This window comes from Castor canadensis, chromosome 14, assembly GCF_047511655.1.
Source record: "Castor canadensis chromosome 14, mCasCan1.hap1v2, whole genome shotgun sequence".
Classification (NCBI taxonomy): domain Eukaryota; kingdom Metazoa; phylum Chordata; class Mammalia; order Rodentia; family Castoridae; genus Castor; species Castor canadensis.
This window is the reverse complement of record NC_133399.1, coordinates 35,297,373-35,321,144: the sequence shown is the minus strand read 5'-3', so window position 1 is coordinate 35,321,144 and position 23,772 is coordinate 35,297,373. Positions and strand designations below refer to the sequence as shown.

The window sequence follows — 23,772 nt, the reverse complement described above, 5'->3', positions numbered from 1 at the left end:
GTGTGGAGCCAGCATGGAGTGAGACACATGGAAACTGTCACAGCACAGGGAAGCGCTCCAGGCTGCTTCAGACCCCAGCTCCAGCCATCCTGAGCACAGAAGGTGGGGCAAACAAAAACACCACCTGCTGGGCGCCAGTAGCTCACACCTGTAATCCTAGCTACTAAGGAGGCGGAGATCAGGAGGATCATGGTTCGAAGCCAGCAAATAGCTCTTATATCTAAAATATGCAACACAAAAAAGGTCTGGCAGAGTGGCTCAAGTAGTAGAGCACCTGCTTGTCTACCAAGCATGAGGCCCTGAGTTCAAACCCTAGTACCAAAAAAAAAAAAAAAAAGACACCAGGTTGCTTCCAAGAGATAAATTTATTTCTTTGTGTGTGTGGGGGAGGGAAGGAGTGACATAGTCGGTCATCAGTGCAATGCTGCCCTCCCCTCAGGGCAGGGCAGGGCAGGGCAGGTCAGTCCAGTGTTTGGGCCCTGGGAGTTGGGAGACCCAAGGAGTATCATAGGCATAGCAGCAGGAGGAGGGGAGCGAGCTCCCCTCACAGACCCAGCCCAGCCCACGCTGGGACATGGGTCCTCTGGTGAGGTCATTAGGCGTCTGCAGCTGAGCTGGGAGGCTCCTGGGGCACACAGCGCCGATGCCGGAGGATGGACTTCTCCTCCTCCTGCAGGAACAGGCCACACATGTGAGTCATCCAACATGGGACACAGAAACATTGTGTCACTGAGCACGTATCAGTCATGCCACCTAAAACAAAGGCCAGCCAGCTTGGGGCGTCTTCACATCAGCCAAAACTTGTGTGTCCAAAGCCTCCCTGCTTAAAATTAGTGTGGATATTTTGCTCTAGAAATGTCACTTTAAAAGCCACTGGGAGCCAGGCACCAGTGCCTCACACCTATAATCCTAGCTACTCAGGACGCAGAGATCAGGAGGATTTCAGTTCGAAGCCAGCCTGGGCAAACAGTTCACAAGACCCTATCTCAAAAAAACATCCATCACAAAAAAAGAAAAAAAGGCTGGTGAAGTGGCTCAAGTGATAGAACACCTGCCTAGCAAGCAGGTTCAAATCCCATGCAGCCAAAGAAAAAGAAATTAACTGGTCTTGCCCATCATGATACACTGCTTGGCATGGTGACATTAACACACTGGGATACATATGATGCCCATGACCTGATGTTACTGGCTCATCAGTCCCAAAATGTGGAGACCCTGTGTTTAAACACGTGCCCCTCAAGCCAACCAGCACCCAGCACACAGGATCTCAGACAGCCACCCCCATCACATGCAGGCCTCTCTGGGGGACCTGGGGTGTCCACTTTTACCACCTCTGAGGCAGTGCTGGGGCTGGCACCCTCGGGGGAGCCCCCTTCATCTCTTGAGCAGTCGGGCCCGGCGTCTTCCTCATACTCAGTCAGGCAGTCTGATTCTTCCCCTGAAATGAGAAGCGTGGCACAGGGCAAAGGGATGTGGGCTGGTCTTATGTCTCCAGCCACACCCCACCACCTACAGGCCCAGCCACCCAACTCCCAGGGGTCTCCTGGGCCCTCACCATCAGCACAGCCATCAGACACATAGCTGGTGGGAGGCTCAATCCGGGACACAATTTCCGCCAAGTCGGTGAAGCCAGAGCTTGGGAACGCAAGGATCTGTGGGGTGATGGTGGTGAGGGTGGGGGCCGGGAGTCCACAGGATCTTTGGGGTTCAGGTGATCCTGAGGGCCTAAGGCAGCCCTCAGTAAAACCCAGGGATGTATCAGGTCATCCGAGGTTTGGGGAGAACCAGAGGGCTTGGGGTCCTGGGATCAGGTGGCCCACTAGGGGAGCATCATAGGCTTACATCTGCACGTCGGCTCTCGTTAAGGTCTGCAGACCGCCGGTCTGTGAGCATTTTCTCAATGACGTCGCCACGGGTCCAGCCTCCAAACACAGCCTTCCCATGCTGGTAGCCCACATCCTGCAGAAAGCGAGGGGGCTGGGACCATGCTGGATGCCATCCCTCCCTGCCCCCATGCATCCTGTCGCTAAAGAACTTTATGCCCTGGGGGAGAAGGCATTTGAGATTAAATCTATCTTAGAGTCAGCCGTATGCAGCACACTTGCCCACACAGCTTCCATCTGCACCCCTGCCAGACATTATCTATCAATCTCTCCACATCCTTCCCCACTCAGCCCCACGCAATGGACCAGGGACCAAAGGACACAGATGGTGGTGTACAAGATGATTTTCAAGGTCTGCAAACATGCAGAACATCTGTGGATACTGTCATTTTCCACATCCACAGCAGACATCTCTAGTCCATCATGGCATGACTTCCCAGAGCTGGTAGAAAGGACACCATTTTTACTTGAGGCCTCAGAAGCTACTGATCAATTTCAGTCGGCCTGGGCTATCACACATTTTGTAGGGTCAGTGGCACGCAACACATACCACTACATTCCCAGGCCTGTGGCAGACATTACTAATCAACTGCTGTTCTCATCCCCACCCATGCAGAAATGGCATCAGAAATCACCACAGTGCTTCAGGCAGTGCAGCTGGCACATAGCAAACTTAGCTCATACAAGAGCACATGAGGCCACACCCCAGCCATACCTAGTGCAGCCATCACCAATCACCGAGCATCTCCCACAGGTTCCAGGTGGAGCCCTACAGTCCTTCCCCCCGACACTGCTCTGGGCTTGATGTAGTAAACTTCCACCAGCCCACCAGGCTGGCACCACATCACCTCACCCACTCACATAGATCTGGTCAAACTTCCCGAAGTCCATGGTCTTGAAGCAGTCGATGGGCGGGCGCAGGTACTCGCAGTAGGAGCTGGACTTGACAACCTCGAGCTGCCGCACGCAGGACACATAAGCCAGGCGGGACTGGATCTCAGCCATGTCTGGGACCTTCACCTTGTCAGCCCAGGGGTTTAGCCTCTTCCACAGCAGCCACCAGCCAGACAGGCTGTCCCCATAGGTACTGAGGTCTGTCTCATCCTGGCTCCCCACGTCAATGGCGATGACTGTTTTGGCACCCATGCTGCGGGCGATGTCCGCTGTGGGGCCAGGGGGTCAGCAGGCTGCTCCCAACAGGGCCCAGGACAGGGATGTTCAACCCAGTCCCACAAATGCCATCCCATGATGGTCACACACGAGTCATGCAAGTGACATGCTGTTATGCAAATGGCATGAAAGTTGATGCAAATGAAGCCAAGGGAAGAGGGCTGGGTGATGGCCCAGTGAGAATGGTGATGTGTCCGTAGGCCTATGATCGCATGTCTGTGTACCCCAGAGAGGGTCCCCAAATAGGTCTGGGGGCACAAAGACAGCGCCCAGGCCCAGCCCAAGTATACATCTGAGTCTCCATTTGACTTTACACACACATCCCTGTAAGCTTGTTTCTGGGTACAGATGTTATGTGTTATGTGTCTTTGTGTGCATGCTTGTGTCTTCTCTGGGACCCTGTAGGAGGCTGTGTTTATAACATGTACATCTCTGGTGTGCCCAAGTTTCTATAGATACACCTGGTCCTGTCTGTGCTCTTTTCAGTCCACCTGTACCTAGCTCAACACCCATACGCGTTTCCCTGTGTGTCCAAGGGTGCCCACCCACCTGTATGCTTGTCCACACCTGCGCATGTGTGTGGGGGAGTGGGAGTGCATTTATCTGTACATCACAGGTACAGCAGTGGTAGAACTTCACAAACTCTGCAAAGGGCCACACGCCTCCATCCCAATATGTCAACTGTGCTGTACAAAAGCAGCCACAGGTAACAGGTAAATGACTGGGTATGGCTGTCCTAATAAAACTTTATTTATAAAATCAAGCACTAGTCCAGAGTTAGCCTGTGGGACATAGCTTGCCGACTCCTGGTCCATGGGCCTGTGAACATGTGTGCAATTCACTTACATGTCTGTGTATACACACCTCTGGTGGTGTGAACTTTGGAGGGAGTTTTTTGGTGGTATTGGGGTTTGAACTCAGGGCTTTGTGCTTCCTAGGCAGGCATTCTACCTCTTGAGCCACGTCATCCTTTCTGCTCTGTTATTGTGGAAATAGGGTCTCGCTTTTTGTCAAGGCTAGCCTGGACCTAAATCCTCCTACTGTAAGCTTCCCCAGCATACCTAAGATGACGGGCATGCATCACTGCACTCAGCTTTTTTCCACTGACATGGAGTCTCATGAAATTTTTTGCCTGGGCTGGCCTGGAATCTTGATCCTTCCAATTTTAGCTTCCGATGACAAATGTGCACCAATGCACTTGGCTAGGGTGTGAACTTTTTAAAGTTGCATACCTGCCTACCTCTCCTCTGCACTTGTAAAATTAGTGGGCACGAAAGAATGCCTAACTTGGTCACAAAGTTGTCACATTCTATGAGTGCATGTACACACGCACATGCTGAACAGAGCGTGACAAGTGTGAATACCTTGGCATGTGTGGACAAATGCCATTTCACCCATGCACGTGTCTGTGCAAGTTTTTTTGTGTGCATACATGTGCATGTGCTCAACTTACCTAAAATGTGAGCACCTGAGAACACGTGCGGATGTACCAGGTATACATGCATAAAAGTGTCCCTGAAGTATGTGCATGCATTTGTGCACAGATCTGTATTCCTCTTGTGAGCATCCACTTGGGTCTGATGCAGCACACGGATACATGAATGTACTTTTCAGATGTCCACAGCCACTCCCCTTTATCTGTTGTGCACATGTGCATGCATGTGCATCTGTACCCCTGAACAGGTTGCGTGTGCATGCTCCCCTAAGTGTGTTCCTGCCGGCTCAAGTTTGTGTGTGAGCATGGCAGTGTGTGTGTGCAGACAGCCACTTGCCTGGCAGGTTGTTGATGTAGCCACCATCCATGAGCAGGTGCCCGTCCTTTGGGTCGCACAGCGGGGGCAGGTAGCCTGATAGCGTCATGCTGGCACGCACATACCGCCACAGAGAGCCTGCCCGGTGGGACACACAGACACAGACACGCACAGACATGCTTAGACATGATTGAAGGCTCGGCTAGCCCGTGGCCTTGCTGACCTGGCACATTGTTAACATAGCACCCATCCACCAGCATGTGCCCATCCTTGGGGTCACAGAGTGGGGGCAGGTAGGGATAGTAAGAGGCACTGGCCTTCACATAACGCCACATACAGCCTGTGGGGATGGCGGGAGGGAGTGAGATGCCTGAGGAGCCTCCCACCTCCCTGCCTCTGAGGACAGACATACCTGGGACCTGTGGGGTATTGGTGGGTGATGGTTAGTGTTTGGCAGCTGGGCCACAGTGGACAGTCACTTGTGTTAACAATGTCCCAGACATTCAGCTGCCCTCCCCTACACCCACCCCCATGTGGCCACAACAGTGTAGTAGGGCCAGACAGAATGGCACCCACCATCTTTGTGGACACGCATGGCTGAGGCGGTGATGTCTGTGGTCACGTTGAAGTAAGGCAGCCACAGGTCCTATGGAGACAAGGACCAAGGTAGGGGAGGGCAGGGAACTCCTGTAGAAAGGGGAAAGCAGGGTGGGGTGTGGGTGGGCATACCTCAATCTGCTTATCTTGGAAGACACGGTGGATGCTGCGGTTAAAGGCTGAACCCGTGAACATGGAGGTGACAGGGTATGTGAGATCCAACACGGGTTCCATTACAGAAGTCATGCTCTAGGGGTAAGAGGGCCAGCTGGGGTCAAATGGAACTCACTCAGAGTCACAGAGGGGTCATCCAGGAGCAGACAGAGGATGAGTGGTCACTGAGGGTCTTGATTGCTCTAGCTAGGGGCGGGGAACGAGGGTCACTAGCTGGGAAGTCAGAGAGGGGCCATCCAAGATCCAGAGATAGTTCTATAGGAGTCCTGGCAGGGTCTGGACTGAGCCTAGAAACCTCATTCCCACTCCCCAAGCAGGTCTCCTGACACTTCTAGGATAACTGAGACCCGTATCTCCCCAGCACACACCTTGGCCCATTCGCGAGCCCGCTGCTTAGTGCGACTGGCGCTGCGCTCCTCCGCATACAGAGCCCCAATAAAGGAACCAATGGATGTGCCGCCCACGAGATCGACTGGCACTCCCGCCTCCTCTAATGCCTTCAGCACCCCGATATGTGAGCAGCCCCTGCAGGATGGAAGCAGCCCAGTAACAAGATGGGGACTTGCTAGGTCCCACCCCTGGGAGCTCACTCCCTCCTCCTCCCTCCCCCACAGCCAAGGAATAGCCTCCACTATTGGGGTCAGCCCTAGAAAGCTCCACCCCTCAGGCACCCTGGCCCCGCCCCACATGATGTCCCTGAGAACAAGCCCCACCTCTGGATCTAGCCCCGCCCCTCACCTGGCCCCACCCCCGCCTAGCACCAGGGCAATAGTGTTTCCCGTGAGCACCCGGGCCAAGCGGGAGAAGTCGCTGTGCCGATCTGCTCGTCTGGAGAAAACCTTCTCATAGAGCTCATGCTGGGATGGGGAAGAGAACAGTGACCCATTAGGATGGGGGCGTTGGGAACTAGCAGATACCCCAACCACATACTGACTTTCGCAGTCCCCTCCCCCTTTTCAAGCCCCACCCTCAGAAGGTGGGGACGTCCATCCCAGCACCCTTCTCCACACCCTTTTGGGCCTCACCAGCTTGGCGGGGCTGCGGCGAGAAAAGAGGCGGCGAGGGCAGCGCAGATGCAGGTGTCCTGAGCACCAGCTGCGCATGTTGAGCCACTCCACTGTGCGCGTGGGACCCGGGCCTTCCTCACGGTGCAGGAGGACCAGCTGCTTGAGGGCGCGCACGGCTGTGTTCTCCAGCATCTGCTCCAGCTGGGCGAGAGGGACAGCAGAGGTCTGGCCAAGTTTGGGAACCTGGTGGCCTCACAATGGGGATGCATGTGACCAGATGCAGGCAAGGGAGGGCAGGAGATGAGGACACTGGGAGGTGGGGTCACTGTGCATGATCTCCGGACCTGGCCAAGAGTGGGCTCCTGATCACCTAGGCCCACAATGAGGATGCAGTCAGCCTGGCGCAGGCAGCGCACGGTCCAGGGCGTCAGTGACGTATCTGTTTGGTACAGCACTATGCGGTGCGCATCCTCCTGCTGGGCTAGCCACCCTGACAGCCGGAACTCCTGGATGCTGCGGTGGGATGCGGGCACATTATCCTAGGACTAGTCTGGAGTCATGCAGCCCCCAAAGACCACATGGTTCCATTTTTGGGAGAAACCCAGACACCCAGCCCACCACAATGGAAGTTCATACCCTAAAGGAGGGATTTGCCCCACTGTCACCAGCAGACCCACGGGGGGTGGGGGAGATCTTGATTCCAAAACTAGCCTTTGAACTCAATCTCAAAGAATCTGAGGCTCCCTTGCCCTTCCCTGGTCTCCTCTGAAGTCCCCCACACACCTATCCAGTGCTGAGGCCCCCAGGCGTGCCCGGATGATGTCACTGTTGAGGAGGAGCGTGGGGCCTAGGGGTAGGTGAGGAAGAGAGGTTAGGACCAAGATCAACAGGGCTGGGGGCCTCTTCAAGAACAGAACACCTATCACCCATCTCTGAGGTCTGTGACCCTATTCCACCCCCCTCCCACTCATCCACCCAGGCGTGTCCACCCACGTGTCCAGTGAGCAGGGTCACTGCCTGCTCACATCCATGACCCTTCCCCCCACTGACCTATGGCTTGCAGAGCGTGCTGCAGCTCCAGCGTGAAGGCCATCATGGGCACCTCAGCACACACTGGCAGGACTGCCACCGTGGCCAGGTTGCTGGCTGGGTTGGTGAGTTCCGAGTGTGGAAGGACACCCAGCCCTGAGCCTGTTGAGACCCCAGTGGATAAGTTACTGTGCATCTGTGTGGCTGGAGAAGTGGACCTCCTTCCCCCTCTTCCACCTTCTCCATCCCTTCTCCTGTCCCCCAGCCCAGATCTCCCCACCCCACCCCGCTACTCCAAGTTTTGACACTATCAGGCTGATGGCCGTGGCTGCAGTCCTGGGCCCCCATCCCCATGCACTGTCTCCTCTCATTAAAACTTAGCCATCCAACCTCCTCTCCTGGTCCTAATCTCAGGGGAACCCATTATGTAAGTCTACGACCATTCCGATTCACTGTGCCTGTGTAGAGCCACTGGTAACTACAACCCACTCTGACCTGGATTGTATCCCAACACAAAACTAGACAAGAATAAATATACTTTTGACCCATTTATTGCTCCCCAGGTTCTCTGCTAACAGTCTAGACCAAATCATCAGCCCCCATCTCTTGCTGGTCAGATTCCCCCTCCCCTACAACCTTAATAAGTTCAAATGCCTTTCCAAGGACCTTTGCCCCTGCATGACTTGCTCCTACCCCCATCTCTCCCTTTCAATCAATTTCCTCCTAGCAGTGCTTCAGAACCACCAAACTCTGTGCACACCTTCCTAGCTCTTCCTCACATCTAGTCCCTCCTCTCCTATAAAGTCTCTTCTCATTGTCCTCAGAAAAGCCTCCCCCATTCAATCCCTCTGCTAGACACAAGGCAAAACAACTATTTTGTCTTCTTACTGTACTTATCAGTTCCTGACACTGTCTCTGTGTTTTGTTAAAGTTAGGTCTTTCCTGTCACCATGATCCCTGCCCCATGGGAAGGGGGAGGTCCATGTGTCTGTGGTAGGAGCCCTGGGGGGAATTGGGTCATCGACTGTGGGGCCCACATTTCAGCACACTTTGAAATGTGGATTACCCTAAACTCTGGTTTATCTGAGATGGAAACCATATTTCCTAGCATGCAGGTAACTTCAGAAGCCACTTCCTAATGTGTCTTGAGCTCGATATGCCACCAATGGACACCATATGCTATCATATTCTGATCTAAGACTCCTTTCCTAGTATGGTTCAGGATTTGAACTCTATTCTGTAGCAAGTCCTGAACTCAGGAATCAACTTCCCTGCTTAAGATTCCAGCTGCCAGTAAGACCGACATTTTACAGTCCACTAACAAGTGTCCCTGGCACAGAAATCCAAACTCTATCCCCCAGCATGCACCTCGGATCCCAAGAACTCCGGATCCTATTTCTGGCCTCAATCCAGTCACCCAGCAAGATTTACAGCTGAACTCTATTTCCCAGCATACCCTTGGATAGGGCTTCCCCTCCCAGCTTGCTCTGAGTGCTGGACTATATCCCCCAGCATGCCTTGGGCAGACCAGCTCTCACCTGGGAAGGGTCCTTGCAGCTGCTGCAAATTCCCTAGAATTTTCTGGCTCAGTAAATGGATGAGGCGTGTCACGACCTGGGGGGTGTGAAGACCAGCTGTCTAATGAGATGGAAGAGCAACTGTGCAGGTCCCACTTTCCCCTCCTCCCCTGAAGGCGCCTGGGGTCCCTGTCATCTGGGCCTGCCCCTAAGAGCCCCGCCCCACTCAGGCGGCTCCACCCACTGAGGCTCCGCCCCTGCTCATATCTGTCCCGCCCACATGGAGATGCACCTGTGGGTACCGACGTTTGATGTGACCCAAGGTGCCCTCAGGGAGCTTGGCCAGCTCTGTATCACGCACCGCGTGCACCGTGGTGGCTCGAGGCTGCCGGGTCAGTGCCTCCACCTGTGGGATACCATACATGAGAAAGGCTGCTTGGACCAGGGAGCTCCAAAAAGTGAAGGGGGAAAAGCCAAACATGGATGCAAAGGAGGGGGCCTTACCACCCCAGCCAGAGGGTCCCCCAAGATGGGGATGAATGCACCAAACCTCACCGGGCTGTCCATCAGGCTGGGATAGGGAGAGGACAAGGACTCATGAAGGGCCGGGGTGTTCTCTTCTGGTGAGGGTTTGAATGGACACTAAGGGTGGAGTTAGACCCGACTCTTCACTCCCCGAGGCTGCCCCTTACCCATGGAGAGGAGCTGGGGAAATGGACCAGGTCGGAGCAGAGACGGGGGTGCATTCACCCCCATCAGATTATTTGGATGCTAGGGATGGGGGCTGGACTGGGAGAGGTCAGAAGTTAGAAGGTGCGGCATCCTTACCACACCAATGAGATCCCCGCGGCCATACTCCCCCACCAGCTCTTTCTTGCCGCTGCCACGCTGGATGACGCTGCGCAGCCGCCCGTTGAGCACAATGTAGGTGCAGTCGGAGCGGTCGCCCTGCCTGGGGTAGAGGGTGGTCAGGCAAGGTCAGCGCCTTGTCCTCAGGAGGCCTGAGCAGAGAGGTGGGGGCGGGGCTGCACCTGTACAGCGCGCGTCCCGCTTCCACTGCCGTCCAGTCGATGGCGAAGTCCATTTGGCGCACAAAGGGTGACATCCTAGCGGCCACTGTGTGCGCCGCGCTCAGCACCACACTGGGCTGTGCACGCATGATCCTGCGGGTGAAGAGGGGATGTCTGGCTGGGACCTTCTGGAATACCACGGAAGGAGTGGAGAAAGTGGGTGATAGCTGGGGGGGAGGGGTTGAAACAGGAAGGGCTCAAAATGGCCCATGGAGGGCGTTGGGAGGCCTGAATCTGGGGTTTCTTTCGGCCCCTGTAGGAGTGAGGTAGAGGGATGAGGCATTGGTCTCTCCCATGGCAAAGCAGCTTTGGGCAGGAGTCCTCTGGGCACCACGCCCACCCCACCCTAGGTGTAGTCATACTCATAGAAATCCGACTTGGAGATACGAAGGAAGGTGCAGTCGCGCTGGGCACGCAGTGTAAAGATGAGGGGCTCGCCTGTGAGCACCGCCAGCTGTCCCACCAGCTCCCCCGGCTGGGCCACGAACAGACACACGTCCTCCGCCTTGTCAATCATGCGTTGGTACACGTGCAAACAGCCCCAGAGCACGAAGTGCAGACTCACGTCCTGTGAGGACAGGGTTAGAGGAGCAGAGCCAAGCACAGCACCCCCTCCCCAAACTCAGGTCAGTGCATCCCACAGGGAAAGATTAAAGAAGAAAAAGTAAGGCTTGGTATAGCAGCTCATGCCAGTAATCCCAGCTATGGGGAGGGGAGCAAAAATCAGGAAGATCAAGGTTCCAGGTCAACCCAGGGGAAAAAGTTAGTGAGACCCTATCTCAACAAACAATCTAGGTGTAGGTGTTGTACATTTATAATCCCAGCTACAGAAAAAGGTAGGAGGATCATGATCTGAGGCTGGCTCTGGCAAAAAGCATGAGACCTTATCTAAAAAATAATAGAAAGCTAAAAGGGATGGGGGGGGGTGTAGCTCAAGCAATAGAACACTTGGCCTAGCAAGAATAAAGCCTTGAGTTCAAATCTCAGTGTCACAAAAAAAAGAGGAATAAAGACTTCTGATAAAATATACAATCTTTCCTTGGTACCACAAAGGATTGGTTCCAGGATGCTAAGTCCTCTAATCAAAATGGCATGTAATTGCATATAACCTGCACAAAACTCCTGTACAATTTACACCGTTTCTAAATTTAAATATCATATAAATAGCTGCTTTACTGCATTAGGGAATTCTGACAGGAAACACAACAAAAACACCTATACATGCTCAATTAGACCTAATGACATTTTCAATCATAGGCCTAACTACAGTTTCAGTCCTTGGTGTTGAGTCCTCCAATGCAGAACCTGCAACAGGATGGCTGCAAGTGCACATCCACTTGAGTCAGCACCCAGGACAGATATTGTTAATGGCTCACCAAACTCTTAGCCCAGATTAAGGCACACAAATTCTTTTCAAAATAGCTAGCAGGAGGGTGAAAAACTACACAGGCCTGGATTTTTTGATAGGAAGACTATCAAAAAAACACAACTACACAGGGACGCAGAGGTGTAACTTACTGGTAGAGTGCTTGCCTAGCCTGTAGAGCTCGATCCCCAACAGTGTCTGCCTATGGGCTGGGCCAAGCTTAAATGTGCTTTGCTTCTGCCAGGCAACTCAATAGCCACATGGAAAAGCAGGAAGCTGAGCCCTTACCTTACACTATAGCAAAACAGATTAAAGAGCCCGGTGCCGGTAGCTCACTCCTGTAATCCTAGCTATTCAGGAGGCAGTGAACAGGAGGATCTTGGTTCAAAGCCAGCTCAGGCCAATAGTTCCAGAGACTCTAGCTCAAAAATACCCAACACAAAAAAGGGCTGGCAGAGTGGCCTCATGCCTAGCAAGCGTGAGGCCCTGACTTCAAACCCAAGTGCCACCAAAAAAAACAAAAAACAAAAAAATCAAAGATACAAATGTAAGAGCTAAAACTACAGAATTCTTAAAAGAAAATACAGGAGTGAATGTTTGTGACGTTCAATCTGGCAATGGATTAAGAATTCTTGTGCTTCAGCCAGGTGCCAGTGGCTCACACCAATCCTAGCTACTCAAGAGGCAAAGATCAGGAGGATCACGGTTCAAAGCAGCCCAGGGGAAATAGTATCCAACACAACAAAAGGGCTGGTGGAATGGCTCAAGTGGTAGAGAACCTGCCTATCAAACAAGAGGCCCTATTCAAACTCCAGTACCACGGAAAAAAAAAAACCAACATTAACTATTGTGCTTCAAATCACCCTAACAAGGACAACATACAGAATGGGAGAAAACATTTGCGAATCATCTATCTGATAAGCATCCAATATGCACATAACATGGAGAATTTCTACAACACAGCCAAGCATGGTAAATTGAAACTATAATCCTAGCTACTTGGGAAGCAGACCTCAGGAGTGAGGTTCAAATAGACTCCCACCCCCACCCCCATCTTAACCAATGGCTGGGCATGTGCCTATCAACCCAGCTACGTGGGAAGTATATATAGGAGGATCACAATCCAGGAAAGCAAATAACTTTCTCTCACTCTTCTTTCTTTCTTTCTTCCTTTCCCTTCCTTTTTTCTTTCTCTTTCCCTCCTTCCCTTCTTTGCTGCCTCCCTCCCTTCCTTTCTTTTGCAGTGCTAGAGATCAAATACAGGGCCTCACACATGCTAGTCAAGAATTAACCACAGGACATTTGAACAACCAGTTCTCTGCTTGGAATGACTTCTTCCAGTTACACCCAGTTAATTGCTTCCCTTGCTTTTTGGCTGGAGGTCACATCCTTAGAGGCACCACCCTGTTTAAGCCAGACTTTGTAGTGCCAAGAATCTCCTTTGTCTCACTAAGCCCTTCTCATTTTACAAGGATTTAGGTAATCTTTTGAGTCATGCACGTCAGAGCTGCAGCATCTTCCCAGAGGCAGGGACTATGCCGGTTTTTCTTGCCTCTGATCCAGCCGGCAGCACAGGGTCTGGGACGTGGCAAACGCTCAGTAAACTGATTTTTCTCTCTTCCCTGGTTAGCCTGACCAGCTAGACACATCTTTGTTCCACCCCTTCGTAACTGAGGAACTGAAACTGCCCGAAATGGAAAGATTCTTCCCTATCCACCACGCCAACCTGTCTGGCATCCAACAAAACACCACCAAAACACTTTGTGGGGAGAAAGGAGTTGGAAGGTGACATACATACAAACGTACATGCTGGAGCTTTTTTTATAGCAGCATGAGGTTTGAACTCAGGGCTTCGCACTTGCTAGGCAGGCATTCTTACCACTTGAGCCACACCACCAGACCAGAGATCCCTGTTTTTAACACAGGTTAACCATCCCTTATCCAAATGCTGAAGACCAGAAGTGTTTAATATATTGGATGTTTTCTGGATTTTGGAGTATTTGCATACATATGATGAGATATCTTGGAGAGGCGACCCAAGTCTAAACACAAGTCTCATTTATGTCTTACAGGCTGAAAGTAATTTTATACACTGTTTTTAGTGTTTCCGCATTTTGACTGCAAACCAGCCCATGAGGTCAGGTGTGGAATTTTCCACTTGTGGCATCACGTCAGTGTTCAAAAAGTTTCAGACTTCAGTGTTCACAAAGTTTCAGAGCACTCTGGATTTTAGACTTTCCCATCAGGGAGACTGAGCCTGTACAGATGTTCCACAAAACCCACCTGGGAAGATGTCTGTGTGAAGCATGGTTTCTATTTTGTTTGTTTGAGACAGCATCTCACGACGTAGGCCAGGCTGGCCTCAAATTCACTATCCACCCACCTCTGCTTCCTGAGTGCTGGGATTACAGGCATGTACCACTTTACAGGGCAGACAGCGCAGTTTCTCTGTGTTGGCCCTGTATAATTCCTTGCACTGCCCTGCACATTTGGGCAAACCTGCTCCACCTGCTTGGTGCCAGAAGTACCCTTCCATGTCATAACAATCAAAACTGGCGAGGCATTGCCAGATGTCCCAGGGAAGACCCTGAGATGCTTTGAGGACTTAAGAACAGCCTGGCCCACTGGCAGGCCAGGCCAGGGAGGGGTTCAGCTCAAGTCTTCCAGACAAGCAGGGCCCAAGTGTCCCCACAGGAGCCCTGGTGTGACCACACTTCCTCAGCTCATGCCCCAAGGACCTAGCATAGCTGGCACAGGCCTTGCTGGCCTTCCTCTCTATAAAGGAGCCCAGCCCTGTGAGGAGCTCAGAGAGACAACACCAGAGCATGTGACAGCACCACAGACAGCCAACAGGCAAGATGTTCACTCACTCACTCACTGCTCTGGCTCAGGCCTCCCTCACCCAGGGTCTTAGCAGTTCTGTCTTGTCACTGCCTTGAACTGTCACCCAGCGCCCTCTGCACTGTGATTGCTACCAAACTTTCTCTCCTGGGCTTGTCACCTTTGCAAACCTTATGCATCTCCAGACTGTGTATTTTTACTTATTACCTTCATTCCACAGACTGAGGAAGTGGAGAACTTTCTAGATCCTTTGCCAAAGGTCACACAGGAAGTTGGGACAGAGTCTAGATTTCAACTCTGTCCACTCACTATAGAACCCTCCTCCTCCATGCCTGCTGACTGTGAGATCATGGCCAGGTGTTTCCCCTCAGTGGGCCTCAGTTTCCCCATATGGAGAAAGGACACTTTCTCATACCTCCTGGGTGCTGCCAGGAGGCTCTGAAGCCCCACCCTGGGGCTGGTTCATGGTCTCTGGGTCCTGACTGCAATTCCTACCCATTATTTAGCACCTATCAAAGCATGTGCCAGGAGTGCAGGCAGACAGAACATCACAATGTATTATAAGATGGAAAAGTCAGAAAATAGAGGCTACGAAAAGAGCCAGGCCAGGAAGAAGAGGTGTAGGAATTGGGGCCAAGGAGAAAAAAGGGGGTAGAGGTAAAGAATGGCTAGGTCCAGGGTAGGGGGTAAAGGTCATAAGATCCTCAGGTTAGAGGTTGGAAATGATAGGATGAGAGATCTACTCCACAGAGGAAAAGTGTCAGTCATCATGTCAGAGGTCAGGAGTCAGAAATCAGAGGAAGCTGGTTCAGGTTTCATGGTGCTAGAGGTCAAGGGTCAGCCTTACCTGGTCCCCCTGGCGGGCGATGATGGTGCCAGCTTTGGCATGATGCAGCAAGACTCTGCTGTTGAGGAGGGAGGGATCCTAGGAAGGGAGGGCGTGGCTGACATGGGGCCAGCCAGGCCTCCTGCCCTCCACCCCACCATCCCCAGAGCCACCCTCAGCTGCTCACCTCAATCCGCATCAGCTTGGCTAACTCTCGTTTTGCTGCCTCAAAGATGCTGCTGGTCTGGCGGTCCTGGTAGGGCCCAAAGGGGCAGCCACCAGCAGCCGTCTCATCTTCACAGTAGCTGTACTCACAGGCACCAGCCGGCTGCTCCCGGGGCTCCTGAGTGGGGGTCTGCATGGAGCAGGGCCTGTGATCTACTGCTGTGCCCTCCAACCACCCTCCTCAGTGGAGGCCATCACTAGCCAGGCCTGATCCAGGGCAGGGTCATAGGAGGGGACTGTGGTGGGGTTGGGAGAGGGCAGGGCCTTACCCGAGCAGGGGCTGCCTGGGGCCCACCAGAGGCCTCTTCTTGCAGGGACACAGAGATCCGACCACGCTCATATGCCATGTCGAAGTCGGAGCGGGGGCCACCCTGCAAGCCTGCAAGTGGAGAGACGATAAAAATTAAAATGGAGCTGGCATACAGTCAGTGGTAGAGCATTTGCCTAGCATGTGTGAGGCCCTAGGTTCCATCCTTGGCCCCCAAAATAAGTAAATAAAAAGACAGTGACCACAGCTGAGTCTAAGACCAAGCCTAACTCCACACCCAGTGCCACAACCACAGCAGACATGACAAATTAATGACCACTCTCACCTTCTACATCCATCTTACCACAGTTGGTCCCACCAAATTGTGTGTGGTACCGCGGAAGTACCATCAGCATTGCCACTTTGCAGGTGAAAGAAATCAAGACTGACAGGCAACAGGGTCTGGATTCAAATCTCAAGCTGGTGGCCCTCTCCTTATACACAGCCCCCACGCTCCAAACCTGAGATGTCCACTGGCATGGAGATGCAGCGACTCAGCAGAGGGGCCGAGGGGGTTTCCAGAGATGTGGGCTTCACAGGGTCCCCTGGAGGGTCCAGAACTAGGATTAGGGGTGAGGAGCTTAGGGAGCCTGAGGAGGAGGTCTGCTTGGAGTCCTTGGAACCAAGGGACTAGGAAAAATAATTCCCACAGGTGCTTGGGGCTGAGGACAGGGACACCTGGGGGACCAGGCAGGAGGTTTGGGGGGATGGGTGGGGGTCACCTTAGGTACCTGAAGGTCCAGGCAGTGGGGCTCCAGTGGGGTCTGGTGGCCGACCTGGGGTCTCCCTGGGCTCCTCAGTAGCTGAGGTGCTGGCCACCCGCTTGGAGCCACGCACGGGGCTGGTGCGGGTTGGTAGGCCCGGGCTGGGGAACAGGCGTAGGGGCTGAATCTCCTAGGAAAGTTAAGAGAGCAGCTTGTAGCATGTCCCGGGGGGCCTAGCCTTCCTCCCATCTCTGCCCATGCTCACTCTCCAACTCACATGGCTGAAAAGCTCATTGGTCAGACCCAGGTAGTTGTGAAGAGCCAGGAAAGTGACTCGCTGCAGCCGTACCATGATGATCTGCAGGGATGAGGGGTGTAGCCAGCAGAAGGGGAGGAGGCAGGGTCAGGGTATAGCCACAGGGTGTGGGGGAGGTCAGGGTGGGGCGGGGCTGAATGGGCGTGGCCAGAGCAGAGGCAGGGGACACCCAGAGGAGGCAGTTAAGGGGCGGAGGCAGTTAGGGGACACAGTCAGCAGCCCCTGAGGTCTGGCTGCTCTGGGGCGATAACCACAGGATAAGAACCGCAGCTCCTAGCACCTGCTGGCTGCTGAACTCTGGCCCCCGGGAGCCTGGGAGACAAGGGTGGGGTGCGGCTCCAGGTGGAAAAAGGGAGGTAAAAGTCCACTTACCTGTACCACCCGCACCAAGCTCTCTGGGTACTTGGTGAAGACAGCAGAGAAGGCCTCCACTGGAAGCCGCAGCACTGTGGAGTCACGCGCTGCCCGGGCAGACACAGTCCGCTGGGGATGCTGGTGACCCTGGGGAAGGGGCAGGCATGAAGACAGACAAGACCAAGGGCTGTGGGCCCCCTCACTGCTTCCCCAAACCTTCCCCAGAATGCTTTAGGGACCACCAGCAGCATCAGGGGCCAATCAGCAATGGGGCCCCAGGGTGTCCTCATCCCCCATCCTCCTGCCCCATAGACTGGTCACTAACAGTGATGACATCCAGGATGCTCAGAAGGCTGTTGACGCTGTCCCCAGGAACCACTTCCTTCACAACACACTCCTTTCCATCCTGAAACACAGGGGCCACTGACGGGTGCTGGCCTCTCATTTCGACCAGCATCCCGCCCAATGGCCATGCCACTGGTCCATACTTTCACCCACCCTAATGAACCCATCAAACCTGACCAGCGGCTGTTTCTTGCACTTCACTCAAGTTTTAGCCACTGGCCACCTGTACAGAACACCCATCCCCCTGACACTATGCCTGATGCTGGGGACTACCCTCAGTCTGCTCCCTGAGGTGGCCCCAATGGCCAACTCACAGGCCCAGGCAGGCAAAGCTCCAGGAGCCCATCCTGAACCACATAGATGCTGGCATCTGGTTGGCCCGGCCGGAAGACATAGTCACCCTGGCCCAGGCGCTGGAAGACCATGTGCCGGCACAGCTCCAGGAAAAGCGGCTTCTCGAAGTGGCCCAGCACCCTGTTGGATGGGTGGTAGAGGAGGGATGCAGGAGGTCAAGGAACCCTCCTGCTCTGCAGGACGCCCCCCCCCATACTGCCCACGCCCCCAACACTGACCGGACATTCTTGAGCATGTACAGCACCTCGGAGGGCAGGTGGGAGTTGGCCAGGTCACCCTCTGTCAGGTCAGCCTCCAGCACCGCAGGTGGGGGCTCCTTTCGCTGTAGTGTTGGGGTCTCCTTCTGGATTCGCAAGATCCTAGTGGGATGAGGGGCGAGGGGAGGACAGAGAAAGGGCTCAGGGAGACCTAAGACTCTCATTCACCTTTCCCTGGTTCACATGGAGCAAACTCTGTCTTACTGTGTAAATCTGGCCCTCTATTTTTATAAATAAAGTTTTACTGACACATGGCCATGTTCACTCATTAACAAATCATTTAAGGCAGCTTTCATGCTATAACCACAGAGTTGAAAAGTTAGGACAGAAACTGTATGTGGGGTACAAGCCTAAAATATTCACTACCAGGTCCTCTACAGAATAAATTTATGACCCTTGTGATGGCTAATTCTGATTGTCAATTTGACTGGATTAAGAAATATCTAGAAGATTAATAAAGCACATTTGTTTTTCTCTTTTTTTTTTTTGGTGGCACTGGAGTTTGAACTCAGGGCCTCATGCTTGCTGGGCAGGCGCTTGTACTGCTGGAGCCATTCTGCCAGCCCCAATAATGCACATCTCTGCGTATGTCTGTGCTAGTATTTTCAGAGATGATCAGATCATGAGGGGTCTCAACTAATGAATGGATAAGCCCCCTGATAGATTCATAATATGATAGCAATTTTGAGAGGTGGTGAAAAGTAAGAGGTGAGCTGAGATGAAGGCAGTAGATCACTGGGGCATGTCCTTGGGAGTGATAGCTGTCCAGGCCTCTTTCTATATTCCTCTCTCTGCTTCTGGCCTGCCCTGGAATGAACTGCTCCACTCCACCATGATGGAGTGACACCTCTGAAACCATGAAGCACAATAAATCCTTTCCTCCTTTAAGTTGTGTCTGTCAGGACCCTGGTCACAGTGATTATAAAAGCTAACTAATCCAAGTCCTGAGATTGTCCCTGTACCAGTCATACACCCCTGGGACAGACCTTCTAGTTTTAATGGCAGACCTCTGACATCAATTCCAAGATAAGGGCAGGTCCCAAAAGAAGTACTTCTGTTGTCACAGACTAGCTTCCTGAGATAGCCTTCCTAATAAAGGCATGACTCTGAGGTTGCTCCAGTTATATGAGAAGACCTCTATATATACCCTCTCTGTTCTTTGTAAAGACCCTTGAAGTTTTTTTAGAAGGAGAGAGACAGAGACAGAAAGAGAGGGAGAGAGAGAGAAGGAATGGAAGAAAAGACAAAAGAAGAAAACAAAACAAATACAACCCTTCCAGGTAAATGGATGAAACTGAAGAACATCATCTGAAGTGAAGTTAGTCAGGTTCAGAAAGTCAAAGTCCACATACTTTCTCTCATATGTGGAATACAGGCCTAATACAAATGCAGCAGTATTACAAAAAATAGGTCATGCTAAAGGAGGTCACATATGAGGGAAGGAGGGTAAAAAAAGATGAATATGGCTGATGTCGTTTCTATATAAGAATGAATACAGAATTTTGAAACCTGTTGAAATCACCAGAAGAAGGGGACTAAGGTTGAAAGGAGAAAAATAGAGGGATGAACTAATTCAGGATGTGATACATATATACACGAACAGGTCACAATGAACCTCCCTATGTAACTATCTTATTTTTTTTCTTTATTCATTTATTCATATGTGCATACATTGTTTGGGCCATGTCTCCCCCATGTGCCTATCTTAAATAAATGAAAATGTCTTTTTCTCAAAAATGGAGAACAGGAAGTTAAAAGAGGTCCTGCCTGGGAGGATTGTTACCAGCAGACAGGGGAGGGAGGAATATACGAAAGGGTATAGGAGAGTGAATATAGTGGAAATATTATATAGGCATATATGCAAATGGAAAAATGAGACCTGTTGAAAGTATTCCAGGAATGGGGGAAGGGGAGATAAAGGAGAATGATGAAGGGGGTGAATTCAACTACGATATATTGTAAGAACTTTTATAAATGTCACAACGTATTCCCAATACAACAATATGATAATTTTTATAAAAAAAAAAAAACAGGTCCTTGAGATAACCCTCATTACACGTAGAGAGTCGGGATATAACACATCTCTCATCACCTGGGAAAGCCTATTCCCACAGGGACTGCTGAGATAGCCCCTTTATCAGCACAAGAGCCCTGAGATAGACCCTATAGGATAAACAGACCCTTGAGTTAAACTCAGTGGTACAGAGAAATCCAGGTAGAATTCTTCTATCAGGGAGATCTTAGGCTAGCCCTTTTCCAGACCCCAGAGAGTTCTGAGATAGCCCTTCTATATTCATGAAGACACTTGAGAGCACCTATGATGTGGATAACCGAGATATACTCTTAACTGATCATGGAAAACTAGAGACAGCCCTTCTGCTGATATCATAGAAGGCCCTGTGATACCATGGCTGACCATGGAGGGTTCTGGGAATCACACACACACACACACACACACACACACACACACACACACACACAGAGAGAGAGAGAGAGAGAGAGAGAGAGAGAGAGAAATGGGTGTGAAAGAAACCCTTGGCACAGACCTTCATGTTGACCTCAAGATGTAAGGAGATTCCAGTCAGCTCCCAACTTACAAAGATCCCTGGGAAAGCCTTCTTAGAGACATCAAGGTAGCTGTTTGCTGTCAACAGAGGCCCCTGAAATAGCCTTCCTATGTTTCTATTGCATGAAGATTCTTGAGATAGCCCCCCAGGACAGCATCCCTAGTGTGGGAAGAACTCCAGGGTGAATGACACAGAGAGATGCCTTCTGATGTAGAAAGCTTGCTGAGGTCTTCCTAACCCCTGGAGCATACAAGCTCCTCTAACAGGTCATAGAACACCTGAGATAGCCCCAGTGAGGTACCCTGGAATAAACCCTCTAATGTGGGGAGACTCCAGGTATAGACACCTAAATACATGACAAATAGCTTTCAGAGATTATCCTGTGGTGAAGGAACACCACTGAGATAGGCCTCAAGGGACAGAGACTCCATGGGTGCCATGTGTGGTACAAGAAGGATCTGAAATAGCTTCTCAGATGACAGCCTTGATGTGTCCCTCTGATGTGGGAGGACTCCCAAGCCATGGGGTTCAAAGAACCCCACAATACATACTCTAGTGGTAGTTGACCACGCTGAAGACCCCTGATATAGCCCCCAGAGCCAGACACACCCAGCTGATGCCTTACTTCTTGGCAATGTTGAGCATTTTAAGTTTCTTCTTCATTCGTGGCCTGGAAGTGGTGGAGACGGAGGTGTCCACCAGGGAGGAAGTGGATTGTGACACCTAAAATTAAGGAGAGGATGAGTCAATTGGGGAGAGAGAGGAGCCAGATCCAGGTTTTCCCCCACTCCCTCCCAATCCAGGGGATGTCCCCCAAGAAATGTAAACAGGGAAGGGGCAGGGCCTTGGTGTGGAGAGCACAGACCGCGGGAGGTCCCGGACTCACCTTCCGCATGATCTTCCGGCCATAGAAAAGCACTTTGTCCCTCTTCCGGAACCGATACCGGGGACCATCCGGGGCTGGGGTTTCTAAGGACAGCGGAGGAGAGGGGCACTGTGAGCTCTGCGCAGACTCCAGCAAATCCTCACCCCTACCGCTCCATGGACCCCACAACCTCCCCAGAGGGGCCCTCCGGGTCCTCACTCGGCACTCGCAACCTCCGCACCACCAGAAGGATGATCACGGCCGTGACCAGCACCGCCACTCCGGCACCGATCATCACGCCCAGCACCTGAGGGATGAACGGCACTGGCTGCGAACCGCATATCGGTCCGGCCGATCCCACCTCGGGGGCCAGGACGTCCTGGGCCTCATCCCAATTCATCACCTCCGCCCCCGAGGAGGTCGTATTCAGCCCATGACTCGGTGTCCCCATCTGCAGAATGGGCCAGCGCTGCTCCCTCCCCGGGGGCGCGACTCTTCCCTGTGGCTCGGCGGCTCGCGGTGCACACTGGGAAACGTAGTTCCGCCTAGGTCCCGTTCTCGCGGGACCGCGTGTGCGCGCTGAGCATACCGGGAGTTATAGTCCCACGCACAACCCCACGCCTTACCATTCCGGTTTGCAGCGGGGCCTCCATTGGTTGCTTCAGGCTGGGTAGCAGGTTTGATAGCCCGCAGTCCTGGGAATCATGGAGCAAAAGGAATCCGTGCAAGACGTCATTCTGGGCCTACCCTGCCTCCGCCGCCGGCATCGCGCCTTATCGCAAGCCCTGCCCCTCATCACAAGCCCCGCCCCCGGTACCTTTGGCCTGAGAGGTTTCTCCATTCGCCTTGGATGGGGTGGAAACGGCTAGCTGCGAAATAGAGAGATGGAGCATATTGGCCTTACTGCTCCGGCCAGGGAGTTAGGAGAGTCCCCAGCTCCTTGCCTGGCTTCCTTCGCACACTCAGAAAGGCTGATCAGACTCCCCGCCAGACCATCCCCATCCTGGGGTCAAAGGGTAGCGATCGGGCATCCTCAGCTGCAGGCGGGCGGGTCCCAACAAGGCGTGACTCTTTCCGGCTGGTGGCCCCCTCTCGGTCCTCAGCCCATCGCAGAACTGATGAATTTTGACCAACCGACCCCTAGATCATACCCACGTACTCCCTGCAGTCTGGCTGCCCCAGTCCAGGAGAACTGGGACCCTAAAGTCACCGGGTTATGTATTGGGGACAAGTGGGCATCTGGCTAGTTGATCCAGAATTGCCCCTGGGAGGACCCAGGAGCTGGGGGAAGGGGTGGGAGTACTGCCCGGAGCTCCCTTGCAAAGGGTCCTGCGGCAGTACCGAGGTCTGAGAAGTCCTGACACCCTCAGGGTGGGGTGTGCTTGCAAGGCGTTATGGTTTAAGCTGGGGATTTGCTATCTCGTAGTAGTAAAGTTACAGGGTCTCCGGCGATGCGGAGCATTACTGGGACCCGCGAATGGTGGTGGGGCTATTCCTGGGAGGCGTAAACAGGGACGCGGGAGTCACTGGAAAATTACTGACTCTGAAGAGTGTAGGACCGCTGAGTGGAAACCAGGAACTAACTGGTGGGCTCGTCGCTGGGGGCCTGGGGAGGGCGTCCGAGGAAAGCTGGAATTTGCTGGGACTTTTTTAGGTTGCAGAAGATACATCTGGCGCCATTAGATTACTGATGGAAATTCAAGGGAATCACTGGGCCCTCGGACGTTACCTGAAAAATTCTTAGGTGACTACTTCCTTTCCACTCCTAGGCGCACCTGGCTACCAATGCGGAAAGGAACAGGGGTGGGGGGGATGGGAGCCTCAGAAAGTCGGGACCTACAGGAATCAGGACGAACCTCCCCAACGATCCTGTTGGGCCGATGGGAACTCGGACTCACCCAGGGGCTGGAGCTGGAATCCACACTGCGCCAACACCGCTAGTTTTCCGCCCAACGCCGCAGCCCCTTTAAATTATTCACCACAGGGCGCGCCCTAGCCCCGCCCCTCGCCATGCTTGGAAGGTCACGCAGGCCGGCCATGCTGAGTGTGGCAGACCCTTAAAGGGGCCCACAAACCCCGCACCTGTGGCTCAAGCCTGTAATCCTAGCTATTCAGGAGGCAGAGATTAGAAGGATCGCCGTTCTAAGCCAGCCCGGGCAAATAGTTCGCGAGGACCGCCCCCCCCACACCTCGAAAATGCCTCACGCCAAAAAAAAAGCTGGAGTGGCTCGAGGTGTAGGGCCTGAG

General features: G+C 52.9%; 1 protein-coding gene across 7 annotated transcripts; it reads right to left on the bottom strand.

The window, feature by feature from the left end:
* Positions 1–350: 350 nt before the first annotated feature.
* Positions 351–23,521, bottom strand: Pnpla6 (patatin like domain 6, lysophospholipase). 7 transcript variants are annotated; one of them, XM_074054217.1, is made up of 35 exons: positions 23,424–23,521; positions 22,343–22,394; positions 22,152–22,220; positions 21,745–21,832; positions 21,547–21,629; positions 21,286–21,383; positions 18,055–18,195; positions 17,797–17,956; positions 17,463–17,543; positions 17,156–17,284; positions 16,745–16,825; positions 16,495–16,657; positions 16,225–16,308; positions 15,726–15,835; positions 15,419–15,586; positions 15,253–15,330; positions 10,561–10,766; positions 10,160–10,291; positions 9,957–10,080; positions 9,421–9,534; positions 9,150–9,225; positions 7,633–7,773; positions 7,366–7,429; positions 6,927–7,095; positions 6,601–6,783; positions 6,314–6,432; positions 5,944–6,100; positions 5,534–5,650; positions 5,381–5,450; positions 4,826–4,942; positions 2,745–3,046; positions 1,843–1,959; positions 1,556–1,652; positions 1,329–1,438; positions 351–670 (listed from the first exon to the last, which is right to left on the bottom strand). In XM_074054217.1, exons 2-35 carry the CDS (start codon positions 22,364–22,366, stop codon positions 596–598), a joined length of 4,047 nt encoding a protein of 1,348 aa, XP_073910318.1. In that variant the 5' UTR covers positions 22,367–22,394; positions 23,424–23,521; the 3' UTR covers positions 351–595. The 7 variants fall into 7 exon arrangements, with proteins under 7 accessions (XP_073910318.1, XP_073910319.1, XP_073910320.1 ...); XM_074054218.1 differs by having other exon boundaries at positions 23,382–23,450; XM_074054219.1 differs by lacking the exon at positions 23,424–23,521 and adding an exon at positions 23,255–23,299.
* Between the last annotated feature and the right edge of the window lie 251 nt (positions 23,522–23,772).